The sequence below is a fragment of the Phascolarctos cinereus genome, unplaced genomic scaffold (genome assembly GCF_003287225.1).
Source record: "Phascolarctos cinereus isolate Bilbo 61053 unplaced genomic scaffold, phaCin_HiC Scaffold_2;HRSCAF=192, whole genome shotgun sequence".
In the NCBI taxonomy this organism is placed as follows: Eukaryota; Metazoa; Chordata; class Mammalia; order Diprotodontia; family Phascolarctidae; genus Phascolarctos; species Phascolarctos cinereus.
In genome coordinates, this window is record NW_027555625.1 from 316,386,046 (window position 1) to 316,412,233 (window position 26,188).

General features: G+C 42.2%; 1 protein-coding gene across 1 annotated transcript; it reads right to left on the reverse strand.

Moving 5' to 3' along the window:
• Positions 1-290: 290 nt before the first annotated feature.
• LOC110211440 (lipopolysaccharide-binding protein-like) lies at positions 291-26,143 on the reverse strand. The gene is made up of 15 exons (XM_020990750.2): positions 25,849-26,143; positions 22,528-22,642; positions 21,350-21,478; positions 19,513-19,668; positions 17,893-17,956; positions 15,060-15,123; positions 13,884-13,975; positions 9,967-10,143; positions 8,442-8,501; positions 7,119-7,286; positions 5,605-5,672; positions 4,452-4,497; positions 3,451-3,514; positions 2,741-2,817; positions 291-731 (listed from the first exon to the last, which is right to left on the reverse strand). Exons 1-15 carry the CDS (start codon positions 25,973-25,975, stop codon positions 687-689), a joined length of 1,452 nt encoding a protein of 483 aa, XP_020846409.1. The 5' UTR covers positions 25,976-26,143; the 3' UTR covers positions 291-686.
• Positions 26,144-26,188: the final 45 nt, after the last annotated feature.

Consider the following 26,188-nt stretch of genomic DNA (forward strand, 5'->3'; position numbering starts at 1 on the left):
CAGGAGTGAAGGATGTCCTCCATCTCCCTACCTTCTGTTTGATTGACCACACATCACCTGGGGCTATACCGGGGCTCATTTTGGAACAGAAGCTCAAAGAGGTTGGCCCAGGTCACAAGGGTATCAAGTAACAGAGCTAGGATTCGAATGGAGGGTCCTCCAACTCCAAACATAATACTCTCTCTAGATACATCAAAACAAAAGATAGGCATACCTGAAATGTGTGAACATTGTCTGAGGACAATGTGGGTCAGAACAAGGATGACACAGTCATTCAGTCTTTTATGGAGTCATTTGTGAGTAGGTGGAGGATTTATTGGATATCCACAAGGAAAAAAGGAAGAGTACACAGGGCTGGGAGGAGAGAGAGGAGTGGAACCAAAATGTAAACAACAGTAGGCAAACTCCAGGAGAAGCTGGTAGTCATGGAGAAAAAGCCAATTCAAATGGAGAAGGGCATGGCAGTGCTAAGGGAGACCAGAGCTTGGAATCCACAGGCTGAGCTCTGAAGTGACACATTTATCTTCAGCAGATCCATGCCACAGAACAGAACTAGAGGGACCCAGACAATGGGAGAAGGAGCCCAGCTGTGGCTTTCAGTTCTTTACCACAAATGAAGCCTTGCCTGCAGAAAATTAACCTTCCCATCTCCATCTGTGACTCCTAGTTGTCAGTCCTCTCCCTCTTCAGTGTTTAGTGTACAGGACATTGGCTCCCAAAAGCAGAAAGTCCTAGAGATAAAAGTACAGAAAAGACAGGTGAGAAAGATCATCCTCTGCTTCCAGAAGAGATACTTTAATTTAAGAAGAGACAAGTCATTTCCCTTGGGAACCCTTGGGAAATGGAAAGTCCCATTCTAACTAAAATGAAATCAACCCACAGAGGTCATAAATACTCCCCAGACCTTATGATCTTAGTAAAAACACAGCCTCTGTCAGCTTCTTCCCTATTTATCTGTCATTTTACAAACGGATGCCTTTCTGGAGGACCAGCATAAATGTCGCTTTCTGTCACCTAAATTTTCTCTCCCAAGCATACAACAGCAATGATGTGAGCTGCCTGGCATTACACTCCTGCCCCCTGATTCATTTCCCTTCACACCAAAGAGAATCTATTTCAAAAACTCAAGGCAATGTCAGCTGTTGTTCACCGTTGGATAATAGCAAAAGGAGACCATTTTCAGCTTCATCAGCTTCATCATCATCATCATCATCATCGTGGCAGTTTGGGACTATGGAAAGAATTTTGGCTCTAGAGTCAGAGAACCTTGGTATAAATTCAGCTTCTGATGCTTAGTAGCTGTATGACTTTGGACAACCAATCAACAAGCATTTATCAAAGGCCAATTATGCAACTAGGTGAGGTGCTGGAGACATAAAGAGAAAACATGCAATAATCTTGGCTCCCAAGTACCTTGTAGTCTATCAGAAGAGTGAAAACCTCCCTGGGGGCCCAGCTTCCTCATCTGTAAAATGAGGGCACTGGACTAATTGATCTCCAAGGTCTCTTCAGCTTGATATCATCACTACCGTGAGTCTTCATCCTAAGTTCCTATTACTTACATCCTTCCAAATAGTGTTCCCAACACAACTGAATAATACCAGGGTTACCTGATTTTTGCAAGTAAGAAGTGAGAATGTATCTGCTGAATTTCCTTTGGGTACCGAGCTCATATTGCCATTTCTCCATCCAGTGGGTCAGATTAGTTCGATAATGGCTACATAGCATCGAGCATTGATCAGTTTTTTAATTCTCTTTTGAAATTGAGTTATGTGGACTGGCTATTTATGTGTCCCACATTCCTCATATCACTTCCTGTTCATTCTGTCAGTAGAAGAGTCCAAAAGAGCTGAGAAAATGCATCTCCCTCCCTTCTTTGCAGAGCTGAGAGGTCAGATTCAAGTTATGTGTTTGGTTTGCTGAACTTCTCTTTCTTTCCTTTGTCATTTGTTACAATGGATGGCTTGTTGGATAGGGGAGGAATATTATTAGAAATAAAGGTGAAAATAAAAGATATCCATAAACATTTTGTTTGACTCCTGGGTACCTCCTCTGTACCTTTGTCGACAGAATGGACTAGGAATATGGAATATTGCATATGATGTCAAACTTAACTGATGGTGCTTAACTTTGCTGACCTTTCTCCCCATCGCCTCCTTATTTATTCTTTATTATAAGGGATGGTTCACCAGGAGAGGGATGAGGGAAGGAAACACTGGGAAACATAGTTTATGTTAACAACAGAAACAAAAAAGGTGCTAATACTTTTTAAAAGTCCAAGGACCCTGGTTTACAATGGATTTCAGAAGGGATTTCAAGCTCTATCCCTATCCCCACTTCCTGGGTCCCAATTCAGTTTAAGGTTCTTTTACCAGTCCAGAATTTCCACTTCGTAATTCTGGTTACCTATGGGAGCCCAGGGAGAATATGCCTCTGAATCTGAGCCACTTGGTGGGGCCAAAGCCGGTGCAGCCCTGCCAGAAGACAGGCAGATAGCATCATGGGACACCACTATGCAAATGCATTCAGATCTGTCCCCTAATCTCCCTTTTAACAGCAGCCTAAACATCTGAACTTAATTTTTCCTTGAGATGTCTTGTGCTGCCATTCCCTACACACACACACACACACACACACACACACACACCCCATCCCATCCTCCACTGTTGCTCATGGCCCCTGAAAAGGGCCCATCAACCATACCCCTACACACTTTTCCTTCCAGCATCTTCTCACTGACCTGATAAGTTTGAACAAGGAGGTCTTGCAGTTGAATATTTCTTGGCAAAGGGAGAGGAAAACCTATCTCCAGATTTTCTGAAAATTACCACAGAACAGAGAGAGCTGTTACATAGAGAATAGAAGAAGGGTAGAGGGAATACCAAGTGTTACATTTGTTCTATAAGGTAAATAGAGCCCACCTCCTATCCACTTCCATACTTCAATATTTCAGAAGTTGTAAGATTTTTAAAAGTAGGGGTTAGTCCCTCCACCAATGCTGATTACAACCCCTCCAGGTGATGATTTTCCCCACATTTAGCTAAGTTGGCCACTGGGCCCATACTCAAAGCCTTTCTACCTTGGCTGGACATGGAAGAGCCTGTGTTCAGCTTCCCCAGCTTTTGAGAGCCCAGTGGATACTCAACACACCCAAGGAAGGCATCAGATTTTTCCCAAATCCTTCCTCACTCCCCATGAGGCACCTGGTACTTCTCAAAAGCATTCACATTCATAATCTCCATGAATACCACAAATGTTCTGAGAAGAAAGCAAGGGAGGAGGGCTTCCTAAACCCATTTCACAGATGAAGAGACTAATGATTTGCTTAAGGTAAAGTGAGAAGCAGAACAGGGACTAGAACTGAGGTCCCTTGACTCCCTGATCAATTCCCTTTCCACTTTCCCAACCCAAATCGGACAGACTAAAGAAGTCTTCCCAGCTGCCTCTTACCATTGACAGCAGGTAACAGGGTGCTCAGAGCATAGTAATTCAGAATTGCCTGGATTAAGGGTACCTGGGGGAGGCAGGAGATACAGAATGAGCATACACATAATGTGTGAACTGAGCCGAAGGGAACAAAACAGTGAGGAAAATAATATTGATAATGATAACATAAATAGACAAAAACAAAATAAAACAAAACAAAACAACAACCCTGAAATGGAACACTATGTGATTATGACTAAATTTGGTCCTGAAGAAGGAATGACAGAATGTGCCTCCCTCTATTACAGAAGTGAGGGACTGTGATATGAAACACAAACTCAATCGATGTGTTGGTTAACTTTGCTGAACTGTTTTTTTCTTCTTCTTTTGTTTCTCTAGTTCCTGAGTTTAAATCTGGCCTCAGATACAAGCCCTGCCCTCTCCAGGAAGCCTTCTCAAATCCCTCCACCACATCCTAATTGACTCAGAGCTCCCAAGACACTGATTATCTGCTCCTTCACAAGGCCTTTGCTGGTCTCCTTACTCAGCAATGATCTCCTCCTTCCAACCCCAGATCTCCCACAATTCTTTGTTTCCACCTTTCTAACATTTACCAGTACTGCTGTATATTATAGTTCTCCTTATTTATATTTTGCTCCCTCCTAAACTCTGTAGCTCACTGAGGGCAGGGACCAACCATGTCTTTTCTAAACTCGTGCCCTCCCCCTCCTTTTATATTACTCTGCATACAGCAAGCATTTAATACATATATGCTGAATAAATGAATATATGTGCTCATGTATTCATTTTTAACTATTTATCCTATACGAATTTATGTTGCTACGTAACTTCTTCCTGCTTGCGTTCCCTATCTTCCCAATTAGACTGTGAAGCCTTGGCCCAAAAAGAAAGAGTAGATCTCTTCCTCCTGCATTCCCCATACCATAATCCAGAACAGAAGTGCACCCTGAAAGGAGCTCAACAAAGATGTGTAGAATGAATGACAAAGAAAGAATATAACTTACATTGATTGGGCCAATGTCTGAGTGTTTTAGTTCCATGGTAAGTGAACTATGAGAAGAAAGAGAGGAGGATATGACTTACCCCACGGTGTAGGGTTTGCTACTACATGGACTAGCTATGCAGTATATGGGTAACCTCCCTGCCTGCACCCCAGCCCCGCCTGCAGAGTGCCTGGTAAGGACGTGTCTGGCATTGTCAGAACAGAGTGCTTGGAGTTCCAGGAATGAAACTTTCTTGCTCGTGTTAGTTCCTGCATTCCCTGAAGAGTCTGGACTTAGGAAAAGGCATCAATATCTGAGGATGGAACAAAGTTAGATGTGCTTCAAGTAAAATTAATATTTACTTAGAAAAGTGGCTTTGCTTAGAGAAGGTCTTTAACAGGCCTTGGTCTGACTGAGGCAATGCCCATTCGGTGATTAAAGCTTAATAAGAAATGAGGTAGACAATTGCCTTTTTACCTAGTCAAAAAAATTGCTCTACGAGGGGAAGATATAGTAAGCACTTAATAAACATTCATTGATCATTGATTATTTGATTGGTTTCCCCTTGCTAGGGGTCTTCAAAAGAAGGCCAAGTGTGCACTTATCAGGGATACTATAAAGGGATTCCTGTTCAGGTACAGCTTAGACTGAATGCTGTGGGAGGTTCCTTATACACTGAAATTCCAAGATTAGGACCTAGAGTGGTGGAACGAGCCCAAAGAGCTTACATTTCCTTAAGTTTTTGATGGCACTGAACTTGTCCGTTCCTTTAGAGGAAATTTCACCAGTTATGAAGTCTTATTGAAAACACACTTTCTTTTCTTGAAATAGGGACCATCCAAGAAAATCCAGAGTGTCTGACTGCCAAACCCTGCCCTCACTGTCCACCAATCCCATCGCTCCTAGAAGACATTGAGCTAGAAAACCCCAGAAAGAGCACAGAGCTCTGAGACATAAGGGAGGAAGATAACACTCATGGTGAGATCAGAAAGACACAACTTTTCTTTCCCACAGTGTGTTGATAGCAGTAATATAATGGAACTATTTACATGGTCAAGTCTCCACTCTTAAGGGATCAGCCACAATTTTCCACATCAAACTGTGGAAAATTGAAATTACATGGTTAGGGAATAAAACAAGAGGACCATGAGAAAAACCTCCCATTGCCTCTTACCTTCCGGGGGTTATAGAGGACACAATTCTGCTGCCATTCACACCCACGGTGGCCCAGACAGTGGTTGTCTAGGAATAAGGAACAATATCATTAGCACCTACACTTAGCCGTGATAAGAAAGCCAGCACAGGGATCTGGTGAATCCTCTGGGAATGGAAATTAGAAAATCAGTGAGAAGGGAGTGGGGCAGATAGTAAAGTAGCATCTATATAATCCTAAAAGGTTAGAACTGAAAGGAACCTTAGAATATAACATAGATACGGATGGAAATAAATAGCTATATAGATATAAATGATGTAGACATACAGAAAAATGGATCAAATCTTAGAACATAGCAAGTCAGGGCTGAAAAGAATATAAGAACACAGGACTAACTTTTTACGTATTTTCACTAACCTTTAACTGAAATTTGGTATTTTCTTCAATTGCTAATTTTGAAAAAAGCATGATTCTGAGAAAGGGGTCCACAGCCCTCACCAGAATGCCAGAGGGGTCCATAGCACAAAAGAAGTTAAGAACACCCAATCTAGTGTTTTTATATTTTCAATATGTTCATTTTACAACACATTTTACAATATGTTCAGGGACTGCCTTGCCTGAGGTCTCAGTAAATTAGTGTTGAAGCCTGGACTAAAACCTAAGTTAGAATCACTAGATTTGGAATGATGGGAAATGGATTTCCATACTGGTTTGACAACTTCCTATATGATCTTGGACAAATCACTTGACTTTGGTGGACTTCAATGTCCTCATCTGTAAAATAGGAGTGCTGAATTAGATGATTTATAAGATCCCTTAAAACTCTAAATCCTGCCAGCAGAGGTCTTGCACCCGTCATCTCTGCTGTTGAGGGAGGCTAAGGCTGGGGAATCATACAAGCTGGGGAGTTCTGAGCTTCAGTGGGGCTAAAATTGACAGGATGTCCACACTAAGTCTGTTGCTAATATGGCGAACAGAGGAGACTGCGTACAAAAGGCGGGTCAAACCAGCCCAGGTCAAAGATGAGCAGGTTAAAGGTTCCACGCCAATCAACAGTGGTACTGTCCCATAAGTGGCTACTACACTCTCAGCCTGAGATAAGAAGAGCCAATCTCAAAACAAACAAAAACTCCTCTAAATCCCATGATCCTATGTACATCAGACCAATGTCTTTTTTCTCTATCATGCTATCTACAGATTAATAATTTTTATGCAGAACTCTTTTTAATACAGCAGTATTGTGGAGGGGGTGGCTTTCAACAAAATCATAATTAAGGAGGCAAGCATGCTCTGACTTTGAAATTAACCATATGTATGGAATCCAGGTAATTCAAACAAGAAAGGCAAAAATTAGGTACCCCAGTCTACTTGGTAGCAGCTTGCCCAAACAACAGGAATGATGCCTCGAAGAAAATAATTCCAGAAACTTTGCAAACCTGAATCAGTGACAGCAAATGTCACTACCATTGAGGGATGCCCTACACCTAAAGGATTTGTGAACCAGCCCTTCCCATATTGGCTAGCCCCAGACTGACCACACTGAGCAAGAAGAGAGGCACCCGGAGGGAATTGGGTTGGACGACAAAGGCCTGCAGGTCCATCACTGGTGTGAGGGTCACATTTCCTGGACTGAAGACCATGGCAGGAGGAGAAGACGTCGTTACTTGAAGTTCCATTGGCATATTGGGATATAGCTTGCCCAACTACAGAGATAGGAGGACACATTAAGGGCAGTCAAGGACAAGAGTAAAAGGAAAGGGATGCACTGCATGTCTCAGACAAAGTCATCCCCACAAATTCTCTAGACAAGTAAGTTTTCAATTTTCATAATCTTTTGAAGCAAAATAATAATATCACACCTTTGACCATATCAGCCCATATCCCAAGATTAAGTTACTAGTAATGGGAAGGTAAGGAAAAAGTGAATTAGAATTTATATAGTGACTGCTTTGTGCCAGGCACTATACTAAATGCTTTATAAATGTTATCTCAATATATCCCTGCAAGGTAGGTACTGTTATTTTCCCCATTTTGCAGTTGAGGAAACTGAGGCAGACAGTGAATGACTTGCCAAGGGTCACCCAGCTGGATTTGAACTCAGATCTTCCTGACTCCAAGCCCAGCTCTTTATCTACTATACCACCTAGCTGCTAGTTCTTAGCAGTAGACAAGGAAAAAAATTTAGAGTAAGGATTCGTATCTTCCTATTGATGACTATCTGTTGTGTCTACTCCTAAAGTCAACCTTGGTCACATTAGTCAAGAGAATTTAGTAGAGTATGCTCTTGTCCGAGGACCTGCATCCAGATGCCAACTTTACTACTTACCATATGAGTGACCTTAGGTAATCCACTTAATTTCTCAGGACCTTAGTTTCCTCATCTATAAAATGAGGGGATTAGACTGAATGAACTCAAAGGTGGTTTCTAGCTCCTATATCTGTAAAGTGCTTTGCTGGAAATGAATTTTTTTCAACAATAGCCTATGGTTGCCCAGGAGGCAGTGGATGGAGTAATGGGCCTGGAGTCAGGAAGACTCATCTTTCTGAGTTCAAATATGACCTCAGATGCTTACTAGGTGTGTGACCCTGAGCAAGTCATTTAACCCTGTTTGCCTCAGTTCCTCATCTGTAAAATGGACTGGAAAAGGAAATGGCAAACCATGCCAGTATCTTTGCTAAGAAAACCCCAAACGGGGATCTGAAGAGTCAGATATGACTGAAAAACAACCGACCTGAAGGAAGCTAAAGTACTTTCTTTCTTTCTGGGACCACCAAAGGTTTGAAAGGAAATGGAATTGTTTTGAGATTACATGGATTTGTCTTATTCCTTTTGAAAATTGGTAGAGGGAGGATCTTACCTGAGGGACCAGAGCTCGGAAAGAGGAGGTGATCAGTCGGATGCGGAAACTGGATGGGATCTGGACCAAAAGAAGCATAATAGAAGTTAGAACCAGTGGAGAGCTCAGCACTCCTGCTAAGAAGGCAAGACTGTCAGTTGGCTAGAGTGGAAGGACTTGAAATGGGCTGATGGTTAGCAGCCTTCCTTTCTCCCTGCAACCAGTGAGTGTTGCTGTGGCAACTGGGGAACAGCACTGAAATTAAGGTAAGGCAAGGGACTCACCACCAAAATCCAACATGTTCCCAACCCCCACCTTGGCCTTCTGGTTGACTTTCTTAAAGGAGTTAGATAGTGTAGAGAAAGAGGTATTTCCATGAGTATATAGGCAACTTTCTTTGTAGTTGATATACGGCCCTGGAGTTTATTGTGAGCAATATTGTGAGGAAGTCTTTATCAGACACTCCTTCTGAGAAGCCCTAAAGACAAGACACCAGAGGCCTTCTCCCTCAGCTTCCCTATCATCCTCTACCCCATTCTTAGGCTGCTGGATAAGGTGATATTTTCTCTGTGAAAAAAATATAAGGCCCCTATGCTACTACCTCTTTCTCAGGAAAATGTCAGGAATAATTTCCCAGAGACCATAAATTCACCTTCTTACCCCAAGCCATAGTGATCACAGAATCCTAGAACCTCAAAGATATAAAGGAATTTCATCTAGTTTAACCCTTGCCTGATACATGCATTTATGTATATATAGCATTCTCTCTCTCTCTCTCTCTCTCTCTCTCTCTCTCTCTCTCTCTCTCTCTCTCTCTCTCTCTCTCTCTCTCTCTCTCTCTCTCTTATCCCCAGATAGTATGCAGGAGTGAAGATCCAATTCATCTACAACATAGGAACCATGGACTGACTGTATTCCCCATTAGAATGTGAGCCCTCCATGGTGAGGGACTGTTTTTTTCCTTTCTCTGTCTCTCCAATACTTAGGAAAATGCCTCATAGTAAATGCTTAATAAATGGTCATTGACCCAATTGATTTTTGTACTTTCCCTTCCCCCTTGAACTCTAAGCTTCTTGAACAATTTACACTATACCATTAATACTGTAAAAATGAGTAATTTTGCAAGACTTAAGAATAGTAGATAAGCAATGACAAGTCATGATCCCAGAGGACCAGTGATGCACCGTCTGACACACAGGGGATGGACTCAAGAGAAAGAAGGAGACATATTGTTGTCGTTGTTGTTCATGGCCAAGACAGAAACCTGTTTTCCTTGAGTCAGAAAAGGGGGACAGGTGGGTGGGAGAAAATATAAATTCCTGATAACTGGAGATAGGAAAAAAACCCCAAAAACTAAGAATGTAAAGTGCTCTGGAGCCAATGCCTTATCTATCTTTGTTCCTTCCAGATCTGTAATTCTAGGAATTCTATAAATGCTGTTCCTTGGTGCTGATGGAAGGATAGCAGGACTTTAGTTCCAATACAATCAAGCTCTGGTTGTACCTTCTGCCTTCAGAGGTCACTTCCTTCAAACCTCCTTCCTTACCATGTCATCTGTGATGGTGTAGTTCATGGTGCCTGCCTCCCAGTAAACTTGGCTAGCAGTATTGAAGACACTATCAGAAATTCCAAAGTAAACCATGAGGTCGTGGTCTTCAGGGAGGTTCATGGCAGGAAGTTCAAAGGGAACAGGGGATCGATGACTTCGCCTGAAAAACTCACCCTGCAAAGACAGAAATATCATTAGCCAAGGGCTCTCGCCTTAAAACAGAATGTACCCAAATCAAGCCTAGGGATTAGCTTTCTAAGGCCATACGAATACACAGAGTAGGTAGTCACCCATATTGTGTGCTGTGAAGGTTGCCTTAAATGACTGGCAAACTCTGCACACTCTCCCTCCTAGTGGCCTAGAACTCCAACCATTAGAAATCCATTCCTTTACGCGGAAGCGTAGATTTGCTGTTTCAGTGCTTCAGTTTTCTCTTCTATAAAATAGAATTTGAACTGTCCACCACACAGGGTGGCAGTGAGGAAAATATTTCATAAATCTTAAAGTGCTACAGAAATGTGAGTTATTATTATTGATATGTCCTGAATAAATGCAACTATCCCTAGAGATCATTATACACCTAATCACAGCATACAGGTAGATACTTCTCATACTCGTAAGGTCAGAACTGCGTGGAAAATAATTCATTTATATGGTGCTTTGAGACTTACAAAGCCTTTTCTTCCTAACAACCCTACAAGGTAAGTATGCTAGAACCTTTTACAGATGAGGAAACTGAGGCTGACAAAAGTCAATTGCCTTGCTCATCACATAGCTAGTAAGTTCTGGAGCTAAGATAGGACCAAAGTCTTCTGACATCACTTCCAGTGCCATTTCCACCATACCTCAGCTCCTGGGACCCTGAAGATGGGAAGAACCTGGGGTTATAAGTGATATCTGAGAGGCCACCAAGGATCTTGACCTTCTCTGGTCCCATGAACACAGAACAAGTCAGTGAGCAAGTAAGGAAGTCTATAACCCAGGTCTCCCATGTCTCACAGCTCCCAGGGTGGCTGCATACCTCAAAGGTTATGATGTGCCCTGGGGCAGACCTGATGAGAGATAGAGTGTCCCAGGGAGGAGAGCACCTAAAGATGGAATGGCCTTAGAAGTCTCCTAGTCCATCTCGTACCTAAATCATGAATCCCATCTTCATCATTCTTAACAGATATATGATGCACATAACTTGTTCTATTCTTTTTGTCTTGCTTCTTTTTCTTAAAGTTAATATGTAAATTGACATTTTTTCCTTAAAGTTAATATGTAAACATATAAAATCAATTCAACAAACATTTAAAGTTCATTGTAAACACGTAAATTTCAATTCACAAATACTTGTGTGCAAGATTCCATGTGAAGTATTGGGGATAAATCAAAACTTATCAGTCCCTCCTTCCAAGGAATCTATTTTTTTTGTTGGGGATGAGGGAGAAAGGATGCAAATGTAGACACAGGTAAATATGTTAAGGGGTAGGAATTGAAGAGGGCAGCTAGGTGGCACAGAGGATAGAATACTGGCCTTGGCATCTTTATGAGTTCAAATGAGGCCTCAGACACTTACTAGCTGTGTGACCCTAAGCAAGTAGTTAAGTGACTACTTAACTCTGTTTGCCTCGGTTTCTCATCTATAAAATGAGCCGGAGAAGGAAATGGCAAACCACTCCAGTATCTTTTCCAAGAAAACCCCAAAAATGGAGTCACAGAGAGTCAGACATAACTGAAATGCCTGAACAATAACAAGATATTGATGAGACCAAGAGTACTCAGAATATCTGAGCACACCAAGGGCCAGGTAGATTAAGGGAGGCTTTACGCACACAAAGAGACACCTGGGCTTCCACTCTAAGGAAGATTCTATGATTTAGAACAGCAACAATAAAAGAGGGGAGGTATTACAAGCAGAAAGGACGGCTTATGTCAGTACATGGGGGGAGAAGATGGGGTGTTAGGTTTGGGCAGTAACCAAGAGTTCAGTTTGGCTAAAGCGTAGAATGCATGAAGGAGAATAATATCAAGTAAGTCTGGAATGTCAGTTTGTGTCTAGATTTCAGATTTCAGGAGATTATAAATATCAAGTTAAAGAATTTATATTTAGTGTGGGATCATAGATCTTGAACCAGAAGTGACCCCAGAAGTAATCCAGGCTAACGCCTTCATTTTACAGATCAGGAAACAGACCCAGGGAAGTTAAGTGCTTTGCCCAAGGTCACACAGCTAGGAAGCATCAGAGGAGGGATGTGAACCCAGAACCTCTGACTTCAGAGTCAGGCTTCTTTACATTGTAATTTTATTAAATCAATATTTCAATCACTATCTTTAAAATGGTTCTATTGTATAGACAAAGACATTACTGATTCATCTCTCTATTCACATCTAGGAAAACAAAAAATATCCATAGCTGGCATTCATATATTTTCAAAATGTTTCATACGCATTATCTCATTTGAGCCTTACCACAATCCTAAAAGGGAGGCACTATAGTACAGGTACTATTATGCTCATTTTACAGATGAGGAAATAGAGCAATTAAGTGACTTGCCTGTGGTCAAATAGCAAGAGGGGATAAAGGATAAAATTCAAACTTTGCTTTTTGTTTCTTTTTTTACTCTGAATCCAATACATATAGATGCTATGCTACCCAAATCAGACACCACTGTCTGCCTATTGGCAGAAAATTAGAGAAAAAACCCCGAGAAAATTAGAACTCAGTTTGAGTTCTAGCTATATATAACCTATTAGTTGTATGACCTTGGGCAAGTCACTTATTGGCTCCTAGAATGTTTCCCCATGCCTTGAGCAGATTCTCCCTCTACTACCACCACCCTGCTATCCTCCCTGATTTCTTGATTGTCCTTATTATCTTTCTAGACTCAGTGCAGATGTTACCTCTTCCCTAACTCACCTGGTTTGACCTTTCCTATGTACACAATCACATCCTGATGTATTCTGGTTAAACATGTCTCATCTCCCTGCTATTCAAGGCCTTGGGGTGGCTGCCAGATTTCCAGGCCTAACTCACATCCTGGGAGTTCCCCTACACCTGGCTGTGCCCGCTCTGACTGGGCACCACTAGGCTAGCAGCAGTTATCTGTATGTGCTCTCTAGGAAGTATGCTGGGTCATAACTTCAGAACACTCACAGTGAAACATGTCTGACCCTCTTGGCAAAGAGGGAACATATTATGGTTATAGAATGAGGGATACTCCTAAAGACATGGCAACCATGCTTATTTATTATGAGAAGGGATTTTTGAAGCAGCTGGACCTGGAATGCTGGACCTGGAGTCAAGAAGATCTGAGTTCAAATCCAGCCTCCCCTTATTATCTATGTAGTAAAGTAGCAATATTTGTAAAGGGCATAGCATAGAGTCTGGCACAGAGAAGGTGTTTGTTCCCTTTCGTTGCTCATTGTGCAACACTGGACGATTCATTTATCTCTGTCTGATTTAGTTTCTTCATCTATAAAATAGGGATAATAACAGCACCTACTTTCCCTGGTTATTACAAAGATTAAATGAGATAGCATATTACAGTGTTTTATAAACCTTAAAGTACTATATAAATGCTATCACCATCATCATCATCATTTTTGGAGAATCTTTGGTAAATAACCAAGATGTAAAAAAAGAGCATAAGAAAACTCAATTTTGGAAAGTGGGAAACACTAAGGGGATCTTGAAAAGGATAGGAAGTAAGGCATAAAGACCGTGTCTCATGTCTCCCCTAGTTCCAGACTCTGCATACTGCAGGTCCTCAGTCAATGATTCAGACTGAGGGATGGATAGCAAGGCGGTCTGGTTACTGGGACAATGATTTTCTCCAGCCATGCTTTTTGAGGAGGACAGGTCCAATAGTCAAGAGGATTCTCATACCACCTTAGCTTCTCAAAGTCTGCTTTGAGAAAGGGCTCCTCACCTTAAAGGGTGTGTCCAAACTGTAAGATGTGGCCTGGGGTGGCCCAACCAGGGCATAATCCATGCTGGCAATGTTGTCAATCTTGGCTATGACTAGAAACCAAGAAAGAGAAACATAATTAGGGTCTACCTCTCACCTCTCAGTGTTCTAGTGTGTCCCACACAGAGCTTAGATGTTCCCTGTTGGGTCAGAAGTGGTCATTGCATCATCAACACTCCAGTCCTCCATTCTGTATATCATCCCTGGAAACTTTATAGCATCATAGACAAATGTGTCAGCTGTCTATCCTAGTCACCTGATCTTCCAGGCCTAGCTGCTCAGGATATGATGGCTCTGTCTGAAGCCATATGACGGAGAAGAGTCTTCACTGACCACTTCTGTTTAGGAATAGCTAGGTGCTAATTCCTCCTTGAAGCCTTGCCTGACTTCTCTTGGGGAAAGCAACCTTTCTATCAGAGTTGATGGCAGGCCCTTCCTTCCCTTCAATGAAGCAGTAGGGGATTATGGGTATGGAATATTGCATATACTCTCAAATATGATTGATGCTCTGGTCAATTTTGCCAAACTTTTTTTCTTTTTTTTGTCTCTTTTTCTTTTTAAATTTGTGTATATTTACCTATGTGCAGAGAAGACATATATAATAATTGATAGAGATCTAGTCCTGAAGCCAGGAAAGTCTAGGTGTGAATCTTGCCTCTTACACGGACTGGCTGCATGACTGCAAACAAGTCACTTAACCTCTTAGTGATCTGGGCAACTCTCTAAGACCCTAAGTTTTAAAGAAGGTGCTGACCTGCACTGATAGAGGGAGTTTCCTTATTCAGAAGTCTCCTATATCAATGAAATCACAGATCCAGTTCTTGTCTCTATCACAAAGTCCTAGATCCCATGACATATAACCTTTTGAAAGGACCTCCCTTCCTGCCCAGGTTTACAAGAGATATTATAATCAATGAGTCTCCAATCAATGAGCAGGAGAATTGAGTTCATTGTTTAAGCCAAACACAAATAGGAAGAGAAATCTGGTGTGCTTTAATTCCCAAATACATTATAAATAAGCTTTGTGTTTCATCTGTTCCCCAGCCTCCATCAAGGACAAGTTGGAGCGTGGCACTGTAGCTTCTACTTCTTGCATGGAATCCAAAAGTGGTCTGTGGAACCAAGCGTGATCCATACCTGGGAGACTCTGAAGATAGGGTTGGAGGTCTGAAGCAACTGATTTCTTGACTATCTCACAGATCTAAGGAAAGTGAAACAGGCGACAGAGTCAGAAGCAGCTGTGGGGACGCATCTACAGACCTGTCCTGGGAGTAAGAGGCTAGGACTCAAGGCCTGCCCTTGACACATATTGACTGTGTAACTCTGGGTAAGTTATGCAACCTCTCAGTGCTTACTGTGAGTTGAAGAGAAGGGGCCAGCCTGCATGATTAGAGGGACTTTCTTCATCTGGGAGTTCCCTATAACAATGAAATCATAGATCCAAATTCTATCAGAGAGCCAGAGATGATTAGAATCTGAAGGGACTTTAGGGTTCAACTCCCTCACTCTACAAATGGGGTAATTGAGGCCTGGCAAAGGAAAGTAATTTTGGGCAGCTAGGTGGTACAGGCCCTGAAGTCAGGAGGACCTGAGTTCAAATCCGACCTCAGGCCAAACACTTGACACTTAGCTGTGTGACCCTGGGCAAGTCCCTTAACCCCAATTGCCTAAAAAAAAACGAAAGTAATTTGCCCAAGTTCATTCCCATAGCATGTTATCTGTATAACTGGGACTGGAATCCAAATCTTCTTACTCCTTTCACAGAATTCTTCCTACTACAACTCTGATCCATCCTTTTCAGCCCTTTGCCCTCTCTAATAGCATTTTCTTTCTTTTTTTAAAAGAGTATTTTATTTTTCTCAAGTATAGGTAAAGATAATTTTTAACATTCTTTTTTTAAAAATTTTGGTTATTTTCTTAGAGCAATGCTCAGAGACAGTGATGGAAGTATTGGCCTCCAGTTCTAATGAGTGGAATAAAGAATTCTAGCCCGAGCCTACTAGTTCTATCCCTGCCCATCTCTGTCCTTTACTAAGAGGCAGCGGTGGAGAGGAGAGCATGTGGCAACTGTGAGGGAAGGGGATACAAAGGTCAGCAGCGCCATCAAGAGGAAGCATAGTACAGGGGAAAGAGCATTGACTCTGGTGTCGGGAGACCTACATTCAAATCCCACCTCTGATGTTTACTACCTGGACAATTTTGGGCAAGTCTTTCCATCTGCAAATGAAGACTTAGACAAAATGACACCTGAGGTCCCTTCCTGCACTACGTCTGTGATCCCATGACCTTGGTACTTTGCCATCCCATCCTGGTCACTGTTTGGGTCATCCCAAGTCACATGGACAGCAGGATAAAGAGTCCCTGCTCTTTTAACATGGTGTGTTCCTGGAAAATACATCATGAAGGAGATTGTCCTAAGGTTAAATAGAAGCAGGTAGGTGGCACCATGGATAGAGCATTGTACATGGAATTGAGAAGACCTGAGTTCAAATCTAGCCTCAGACATTTTCTAATTGTATGACCCTGAGCAACCCACTTCACCTCTGCCTCTGTCTCCTTATCTATAAAATGGGGCTAATAATAGCATCTCATTCCCAAAATTGTTGTGAGGATAAAAAGAGATAATATTAGTAAAAAAATATTGTACAAACTTAGATGTCTCTGCCTCCTTAATGCTGCCTCCTCACTTCCTTCCATTTCCTGCTAAAATCCCACCTTTTATAAGAAGCCTTTCCTGATATCCCTTCATGCCAATGCCTTCCCTCTGTTGGCTATCTCCAGTTTATCTTGTTCCTATTTCGTTCATACCTAGTTGTTTTAGGCTGTCTCCCCCATTAGATTGTAAGCTCCTTGAAAGAAGGAACAATCCTCACTTTTCTTTCTAATCTCAGCACTTAAGAACAACATCTGGCACATCTTATTGTGTGGTCATTTCGGTTGTGTCCAACTCTTCATGACCCATTTTGGGATTTTCTTGATAAATATGCTGAAGTGGTTTGCCATGTTCTTCTCTAGCTCTTGCAGGTGAGGAAACTGAGACAAACAAGGTTAAATGACTTGCCCAGTGTCACACAGCTAGTAAGTGTCTGAGGCTGAAAGACTCCAGACCTGGCACTGTATCCACTGCACCAAGTAGCTGCCCGTCTGGTACATAAGTAAATATTTAATGAAAGATTGTTGACTTTACATGGCTCACCCTAGTAGGGAAGGCCGAGCAATGGGACAATGGGGAAAGATTCCAACTCCTTCCCATAAATGACCTAGGCTACAGAGGATCAAAGAGCATAACAGCTCACATATCTATAGCACTTGAAACATTACAAGTTATGCTGGGAAGTAGGTAGTACAAGCATGATTATTACCAGTCTGTAGAGAAGTGAGTGAGGTTGAGAAGGAATAATAATAATGTATATTTTACTTAGCGTTTTAAGGCTTGCAAAGAGCTCTCCTTAGAAGAAGACTACAAGGGAGGCAGCATGGGAATTATTATTCCCATTTGATAGATGAGCAAAGTGCTGCCCAGAGAAAGGAAGTGACTTTCCTACACTCATAAACAGTTCATGGCTCAGGTAGAACTTCAGCCCAGTTCTGCTGTCCTGTGCTCTTTCTACCATACAAGCAGCCTTACTAGGTAGCTGGGCCTAGAATCAGGAAGATCTGGGTTCAAATGCCACCTCAGATACTTTGTGACCTTGGGCAAGTCACTTATCCTCTGCCTCAATTTCCTCAACTATAAATTGGGGAAAATAGCACCTACCTCCCAGCATTGTCTGAGGTGCTTTGTAAACCTTAAAGTACTATATATAAGTGCAAATTGTTTCCAAGAGACAATGAGGGAGACAGGATAAATCTTAGCACTCATTTGTGATTATAGTGCCCTGGGGTGCAATTTTGGAATTGCAATAATCCTTTGTGGAGGAAAGGGTTTGAAAGAGCCTAATTGTGGTCTAGAGCTCCCACTTCCTGTTACCTCATCTTGCAAGATCCTTCTAAACTTCGACTCAATATGGTTTCGGAAGAGGTTCAGCAACCACCTGAGGGATAAACACAAGGAAACCAGGTCAAACACAGACCAGAAAGACCTACCTTGACTGGTGCTGCCTGGGTGTGTGTGGGGGGGAGGAACCCAAATCATCCCCTAGCCCTATCTAAAGGGAAAGGGCATCCAAAGGGGTTTTCCCAAATCTGACAAGTATTCAGTGCCTCATACAGTGGATAGCAGTGGCAGCTGAATTAGGATGTAATACCTGGGGAAGAGGAGGAGGAGGAGGGGAAGGGGCCACAGTTCTACATGTGCAAGCCTTGGAACAGGGTAATAAGAAGGCACTAAAACTAGGGAGTATAGGCCAGAGACGGGCCCTTGTGGCCCTGAAAATCTTCTCAATGACTTTCTCTGGAAAAGTCCAAAGTGACTGTGAGATCCCAACCTTGGCCCAGACAGAAACTACATTGATTGCCACAGGTACCCAGCTTAATACTATGGATCCACATAGGATTTAGAGGCAGAAGGGATCTTACAGATCATCTAATCCAACCTTCTTATTTTACTTAAAAGGAAACTGAGGCCCACAGAGGAGAAGTAGCGTATAGGGGGAGATAAACATAGGCATCAAGTTGCAGTGTCCATAGGGTTCCCACCCAGGCCCTCTGACTCCAAATCTAGCATTCTTTCCACTAGATGGTTGTAGAATGACTGACTTAAAAAATTCATTCTCATTTTTTTTTTGAGGAGATGAGATACAAGTCTGTGGATTGATTGCCTACCAATCCAACTCCCACAAACCTTCAAGGAAGGTGAAGGTGTGAACACCTCAAGTGAGGGGATAATCTGCCACCTCACAAAGCTGCTAGTCTACTTTTGGACAGCTCTTAAGAGGTTTTGGTTTTTGTTGGGCTTTTTTTTTTCCAGATATTCAATTTCAATTTGCCTCATTGCAATTTTAATCATCCCAGTTGCCCTCCTTTTCAGCCTAGCAATATTACCAAAATAGCATGATCAGAACACAGCATAGTACTCCAGATATAATCTGACTAGGGCAGAGTACAAAGGGGTTATCATGCCCAGAAGCTTTGCCTCTGTTAATGCAATCAATTTACTTTCCTGTCTTTTAGAGCTTCTAGTCTGTCAAAAACTCTAGTCCTTTTTCAAAGAAACTACTGTCTAGCCATGCTTGTACACATGAGGTTGATTTTTTTGAACCCAAATTTAATACTTTACACTTATCTCCATTTTATCATATTAAAATAGGTTCAATATTCTACCCTATCAAGACTTTTTTGGATTCTAACTATCATCTATTATCTTAGCCACCAACATCGGAGAGGACAATCATAGCTGACCTTTGTGCTCTCATTATAAGCAGAATTGTGAGGTGGATAGACCACGACATTGACCCAAGGAATGATTCTGGAGACTCTTATGGGTTACCTACTGGGGCAGGTAAGTGGTGCAGTGGATAGAGCACCGACCCTGAAGTCAGGGGGGACCTGAGTTCAAATTCGACCTCAGACATATAATGCTTACTAACTGTGTGACCCTGGGCAAGTCACTTAACCCCAACTGCCTAAATTTAAAAAAAAAGTTACCTACCCAATTTTTCCTGAAATGTCGAGATCAACATCAGCAATGTGGCTGCTACATTGTTTGCTGGTGACTGTGGGTCTCCCAGAACTATCACTGCTCAATCTCAGAGATACTGAAATGGAAATACCTTTAACTTGCAGATCAAAGGAACCACTTACTTTCCTAGTAGAGAAAAAAGAAGAGCGACAGATTGGAACCAGGCATGGTTTTGCCCAGAGAGGGAGGGTGTGGTCATGTACAATGTGTTTTGAGTATTGCTCAAGAAAAGAAAATTCCTTTTTAAAGCAAAATTTTACTGAATTTTGCAGGGCATGGAAATGACTCCTGGATTTTCAAAAGCCATACCAGGCAAGTACTGGGAAGACCTCTGGCAGGATTGATCAAGCTAGAAAAACTTTGAGTGCAAGCCCAGCAATGATCTTTTGTCATCATTTGAGAGCCAGACTAAGTTTGGGGGTGCTCTTTGCCAGTTTGGTCACCATGGGATTATTTTATGTATGGAGGGATTGGTATCTTCATTAGTAGAGGGATGGTCCATTGTAGTGATATCTTGCAGGCTGGAAATATTGCCAGGGACATAACTATAATGGACCCACTGGCCCTCTGCCCAGGGCATCATCAAAGAGAGAGGACATGATTCTTCTCTGCTGTACACATGCTAAGCAGTACAGTGATGATTAATAAAAGGCCTGCATGAGGAAGAAACATATTGTTCCTGAGCCACCACCTTCAGCTTCCCTAATTCTACGGGTCTTACCACCATTATCTTCCACGATCACCTTTCCCCATTGCCATGTCAGTGCATCTCTGCCTTGGGAACATTGATGATGGTGGGGCATGCTAGCCTTGGGGTGCTTTAAGGCTTCTGCTCTTCTCCATTCTCTGCCCCTCCAAGACAAATTTGGCTGAGGTGCCAAGAATTCCTGGTTACGGAGTCTTTGTTAGACTGTGTTTCCCAATTTTTGTTTCAGAAAATATGGTTATCATAAAATCTAGGGGTTCCATAAGCTTCCCTAACTCATCAGCCTACAATAATTCCTTTCCCTCTTTTATTTGGTTTGGAAGAGCCAAGGGTAATGGGAAGGTGGGGGAAAGAAAAGGAGAGAACTGGTCTTGGAGACACAGAAAGTGTGAGTTGGTGACTTAGATAAACTCTGTTAATGAGTATTAGGAGGGTCTAGGAGAAGCATCAAGATGCCAGGCCTGAAGCAAAGACCTAGAGTGATAAATGGTAAAGTGTAGGTAATCTCCAGGGCTAGGAGGAAAATAAGATGGAAGAGAAAGGAGCATACTGAAGACCAATTTTATGGCTTTGCTGCAGGTAGGCCCTAGCTGGAACCTGGGGCCCTGCAGCCATAACACCCCATTAAGAATGATGGGTCCTACTCAGGAAGGTTGACTAATCCCAGGAAATGATGGTGGGCCTGAGCCTTTTCAGAGCTGGGGCCATGAGAAGTTCTCATGTGATATTTTCTTTGCTTCTTCCTCTATCCTGAGAAGATGAATTAGTATGGTACACAGAGTCAAGAGTCCCGGTTTCTGGTCCAAGCTCTGCAGCTATTGAGCTGTGGGAACTTAGAGAGGGTTTTTTTTGCATCCATTTCTTTATCTGAAAAATGAGGGTACTGGACTAGATGAGCTCAAAAGTCACTTCCAGTTCTGACATTCTGTTCTTAGATCCCTTCCAACTCTGTTATTCTTTGTTCTATTTTCTGAGGTCCTTACAAGCTCTGACAGTTTAGAATTCTGTGACTCTGAATCCTCACCTCAGAGAAGAAAGAAAGGGTCACTAAAATAGAGAAACCACCGTGAAACTAGAAGCCTGCAACAACACCCAACTTACACAAAAGACTTGCGTGCTTTCCAATCCCCGTCCACACGGATAAAGGCATTGGAAATAGATGCCTCTAAGCCTTCACCAGGCACCAGGTCCAGTTTGGAGTTCTTTAGCTCAACACTTTGTATATTAAGACTAGAAAAGAAAAACACAAATGGTGAAGTCAAGGGAAACCAAGGCACCTGGGAGTGAGACCTGAGCAGGGATACCAGGATCCTGAATTAGTCTCTGGAATCTCATTCTGATGTTCTTCCTTCTTAAAGGGCTTTCCTCAAGGGGTTGCAGAGCCTCAGTGGAGTCATATTGTTAATAGCTTGCACAGTATGTTAATAACTCAAATTTTTTTTAGAGCTTTAAAGTTTATGAAATGAACTTTATCTTAGATGGTACTAGCATTATCATTCCCATTTTACCGATGAGGAAAGTGAGACTAGGTGATGGGAAATGACTTGCCCAGAATGACAATGAAGGCCAGAGCCAAGATATGAGCCCAGACCAACTGAATCCAAGGCCAGTACCTGATCCATGCTGACCCTCAACTCTATTATCCAAGCATCTCTTATGTACATCATTTCCCACTCCCTTGCCTCCATTGCTATTACTTTGAAATCAGGTCTGAATGGGAATAAACAAGAAAATAATTCATAACATTAATGAGAACAGTTCACATTCACATTCATACTCTAATACTACAAAGTACTTTCCTTAAAATGGTAGTCCTGTTGAGTATAAGGAAAAGGGAATAGTCCCATTTCATTAACTCTGGTGATGCTGGGCCTATAATTAGTAGGAGGCTTGTGAACTGAATATTTTTTATAAAACCCCTCCATTCATTTTTTTAGATTCTTCTTACCCCTCATTAGCTGCCTCTTCTAAGTCTCTATCCTGCCACCAGTAAGATTCCCCAAGATGAGGACAGATGATTACCCTCCTTCACCGCAATTGAGGATGACACTGCTTTCTAGGCCCCAATCTCCCTGAGTTGGGCATTAGTTATTGTGGAAAGATAAGCATGTTTCTAAAGCTTCTTCTAAACCCTATATTCAGACAGTGACTCTAGAGTGCTCCCAAACCCAACAGGGCAGGATCTTTAGTGCTCTCTCTTCCCATGGCTTCCTATGGCTGTCCAATACCATCCCACTGGTCTGTACTCACACCTCTGGGCTCCAAACTTCCCATCTCACCTCTTGAAATGATAATCCCCACGTCCAAAATGTTTAATCTTAAAATCCCCTTGGAAATCAGGTAGAGTGATTGTCAACAGTTTCTTTTCCAAGGTGATCACTGACTTGGCACAAGCTGCAGAAACAGAGAAAGAGTTGAGTGGTACAGGAGGGTGGGTAGAGAGGAGTTGTAAAGGACTCTAAGTGCCAAACAGAGGGATGTGTATTTGAGTCTAGAGGTAATAGTGAGCCATTGGAGTTTATTGAGTAAGGGTGGGGTGTGAGCATATGTGTATAAATGACATCCTCAGACCTAACTGAGCTTTAGGAAAATCACTTTTGCAGCTACGTGCAAGATGTTTTGGAATCAGGGTAGACTTGAGGTAGGGAGAATGATTAGAAGGTTACCACAAAGGTGATGAGGATCTGAATGTGTGTGGTGACTACCAGAGCAGAGGGAAGGGGACATATTTGACATGGAGGGGAACTCGGTTATCTGACTGGATAGGAAGGATGTGGGAGAGTGAGGAAGTTACAGATCCAGATGACTGGAAGGATGGTGGTGCCTTGAGCAGTAACAGGAAAGGTTTTAGAGAAAGACATAAAGACTAGAGCTGGAGACATATACGTATGCATGAATGTATATGTATATGTACATATATGTATGTATATAATATTATCCATAGAGAGAGAAACTAGGTAGGGCTATATGTATTATACATATACATATATGTCCATATATGTATATATATTATACATATACATATATGTCCATATATGTTTATATAAACATGCACAAGTATGTACCTACATGTATATATGTACACATATATAATATATATACAGATATCATATTATATATACATATAATACATAGGGCTGGATATATCAAGCCCTATTCTGGATTAGAAAGATAAGTAGATAGATAGATAGAGCCAGTTCCCTCTCCCCACAAGGGAAATTACTTTATATTTGCTTTGCATTTAATTGTGTATGTGTGGGTGGTTTCCTTTCAGTAGAATGTAAGCTCCTTGGGGGCAGAGACTGCTTCTCTTCTGTGTTTGTATCCCCAGGATCCAGCACGATATTTTGCACAGGCTAAGCACTAAATAAACATTGACTGCGTTGCATTAAACTGAGGATTCAATTCAGATTTACCCTAGAGTTCAGAAAAGGTCTGAGGAGATAAATAAGAAATTTGGAATCAGTCTGCTACCAACAAGCATTTAATATGTGCTAGGAACAGTGCTGGGTACTAGGGATACAATGACAAAAACACAGCAGTCCTTGTTCTCAAGGCTTTTACATACTCTCAGGGGAAATTCTAGTAATGAAAATATCATAGGCCTAAGGGTCAGGAAACCTGGGTTTCTAGTCCAGGCTCTGCCATTCACTAGTTATATAAACTTGACTTCTCTATGCCTCAGTTTTCCCATCTTTAAAATGGGATTAAATAATGATACTTATACTACCTTCCTTACATTTGGAAAACTGTAAAGGGCTATGGAAATGTGAGCTAATGTGACTGCTGTGATAACAATAATAATACCTTACTTTTATACAGTACTTTAAGATGATTCTGAGCAAGTAACCCAATCACTTTATCCATCCTGCAAATGTGGACATGCTGCCCCCCCATCAGGAAGGAGAAAGGACAGAAGAAAAGGAAAAGACCTCATAATAGTGGTGTGGGGGAGGGGACCTCTGTGTTCGGCTCTGTCCTAGCTGATGCTTGAGCAAATTTCACCCTGCCCCTTTCACCATCAGGATTGCTGCCCAACGAGGCTAACATTTAACTGCCTTCCGTGCTCAACCCTCACCCATTTTGTATCCTAAAGCTGTAGTCCAAAGTATTCTGTACCTTTGACTGTCTAAATTCACATCCATTCAGAGCTTAGGGCTAGAAGTAAGAGAATCTGGGTTCTAATTCTACCTCTGACACTAAGTCAATGTGTGATTTTGGACAAATCTCTTCCCCTCTCCGAGGCAAAGTTTCCTCTTCTGTAAAACTAAAGAATTAGACTACGGTGATCTCTGACATCCCCTCAAGCTCTGGCAATCTGTATTCTAAGGTGGGAGAGGCAAACTACTAGCTAGCAATTGGGAGAAGCCAGGTCATTGCTGGGATGCTGTCCAACTACTGCCTTGGGACACTGCCTTCTCCTCTTCCTTCTCCTCCTCTTCTTCCTCCTCCTTCTCTGTCTCTTCCTGTCTTTCTCTCCAGACTCTTCTCTTTTTCTCTACCTTCACCTAGTCATTCCTTTATTTCAACAAAAGTCTCTGGGAGGATTAATCCTGGATTTTCTATCCCTCCCGTTAGCTTCCATCGCAAAGCAGTTGATGAAAATTGCTAGTATTTAAATAGCCCTTTAAGGTCTGCAAAGTGTTTTACATGTTATCTCATTTTATTCATCCAGTGGTCTAAACCTGACACAATGGCTTCCTTTGAGTTCTTAGATCCCTCTCCTTTTCCCCCTCTCTCACGATGTCAGTGCACAGATTATCAATCTTTATTGGACAGGAGAAACTCAGAAATGACCATGAGATTTAGAGCTGGAAGGGCCTTCAGAGATCATCTAAACCAGCCTTCTCACATTACGGATGAGGAAACTGCATGCCAGAAAGAGAGTCAGGGAACCAGTAAAGATAATACAGCAAGCAAGTGAGTGGAAGAGCCAGGATTCAAATCCAGCTCCCTGACTCCAGAGTTAGGTCTCAGTCTAATTTCTCATGCTGCCTTCTTAAAGTGCTGGCTAAGTATTCTGAGTTAAGTAGGAAAAGGAACAAGAATTTATTAAGAGCTTACTATGTGCCAGGCAGGGTGTTCCATGCTTTACGGATGTCATCTTATTGGACCCTCACAACAACCCTGGGAGTTATGTGCTATTATCATCTCCAGAGTCACATAGCTAGTGAGAGCTTGAGGCCCAATTTGAACTCAGGACTTCCTGACCACAGCCCTTTGTTCTGTCCATTGCACCACCTAGCTGTGCTAGGTAAGGCACTAAATGACCCAGGAGGGCTAATAAGAGGACTAGGGTCACACACTCAGTCAAAGAGACTGGAACCAGCTTCTCCTGATAATTTGTCCAGTGAAGTAGCCCCAGAAATTTATCATCTATTTCTATAGCAACCTTGTAGGGACAGGTATTATAACTTCCATTTTACAGATGAAGAAACTGAGGTTCTGAGAAGGCAGGTGGCCTACTTTAATCAAGCTGGTAAGTGGCAAAGCTGGGACCAGAACTCAGGCCTCCTGATGCCAACCCTACCACATCCCTTGATGGGGTTACCTGTGCAAGTTAGATGTGGGAAGCCCTGAAAGATGCTCCAGTTCCTTACCATAATTCAGGCCCTTCTGGGTGATCCTGACCACGATTCCTGGATTGCTGGCATCCACCCTAGAACACAGAACCTCCAAGAGCAGCAGTAAAGACACCAACACCCAGCTCTGGGCCCTCATCATCATTTCAAGGTCGTTCCTTATGGTAAAGAAGTTAAGAGACTGCTGGTGCCTCCCTCAGTGTAAGGGGAAGCAGGAGAGGACCGTCATTTATAGCAGGGCAGAGGAGGGAGGGCCTTCCCGAATTGCTCTGGGAGTTCCAAGGTTCTGAAATAAAAGGGAAAGGGTGAAAAGAGAAGGGAGAATAAGGGGGAAATAAAGGGAAAGTGTATTTGTGCT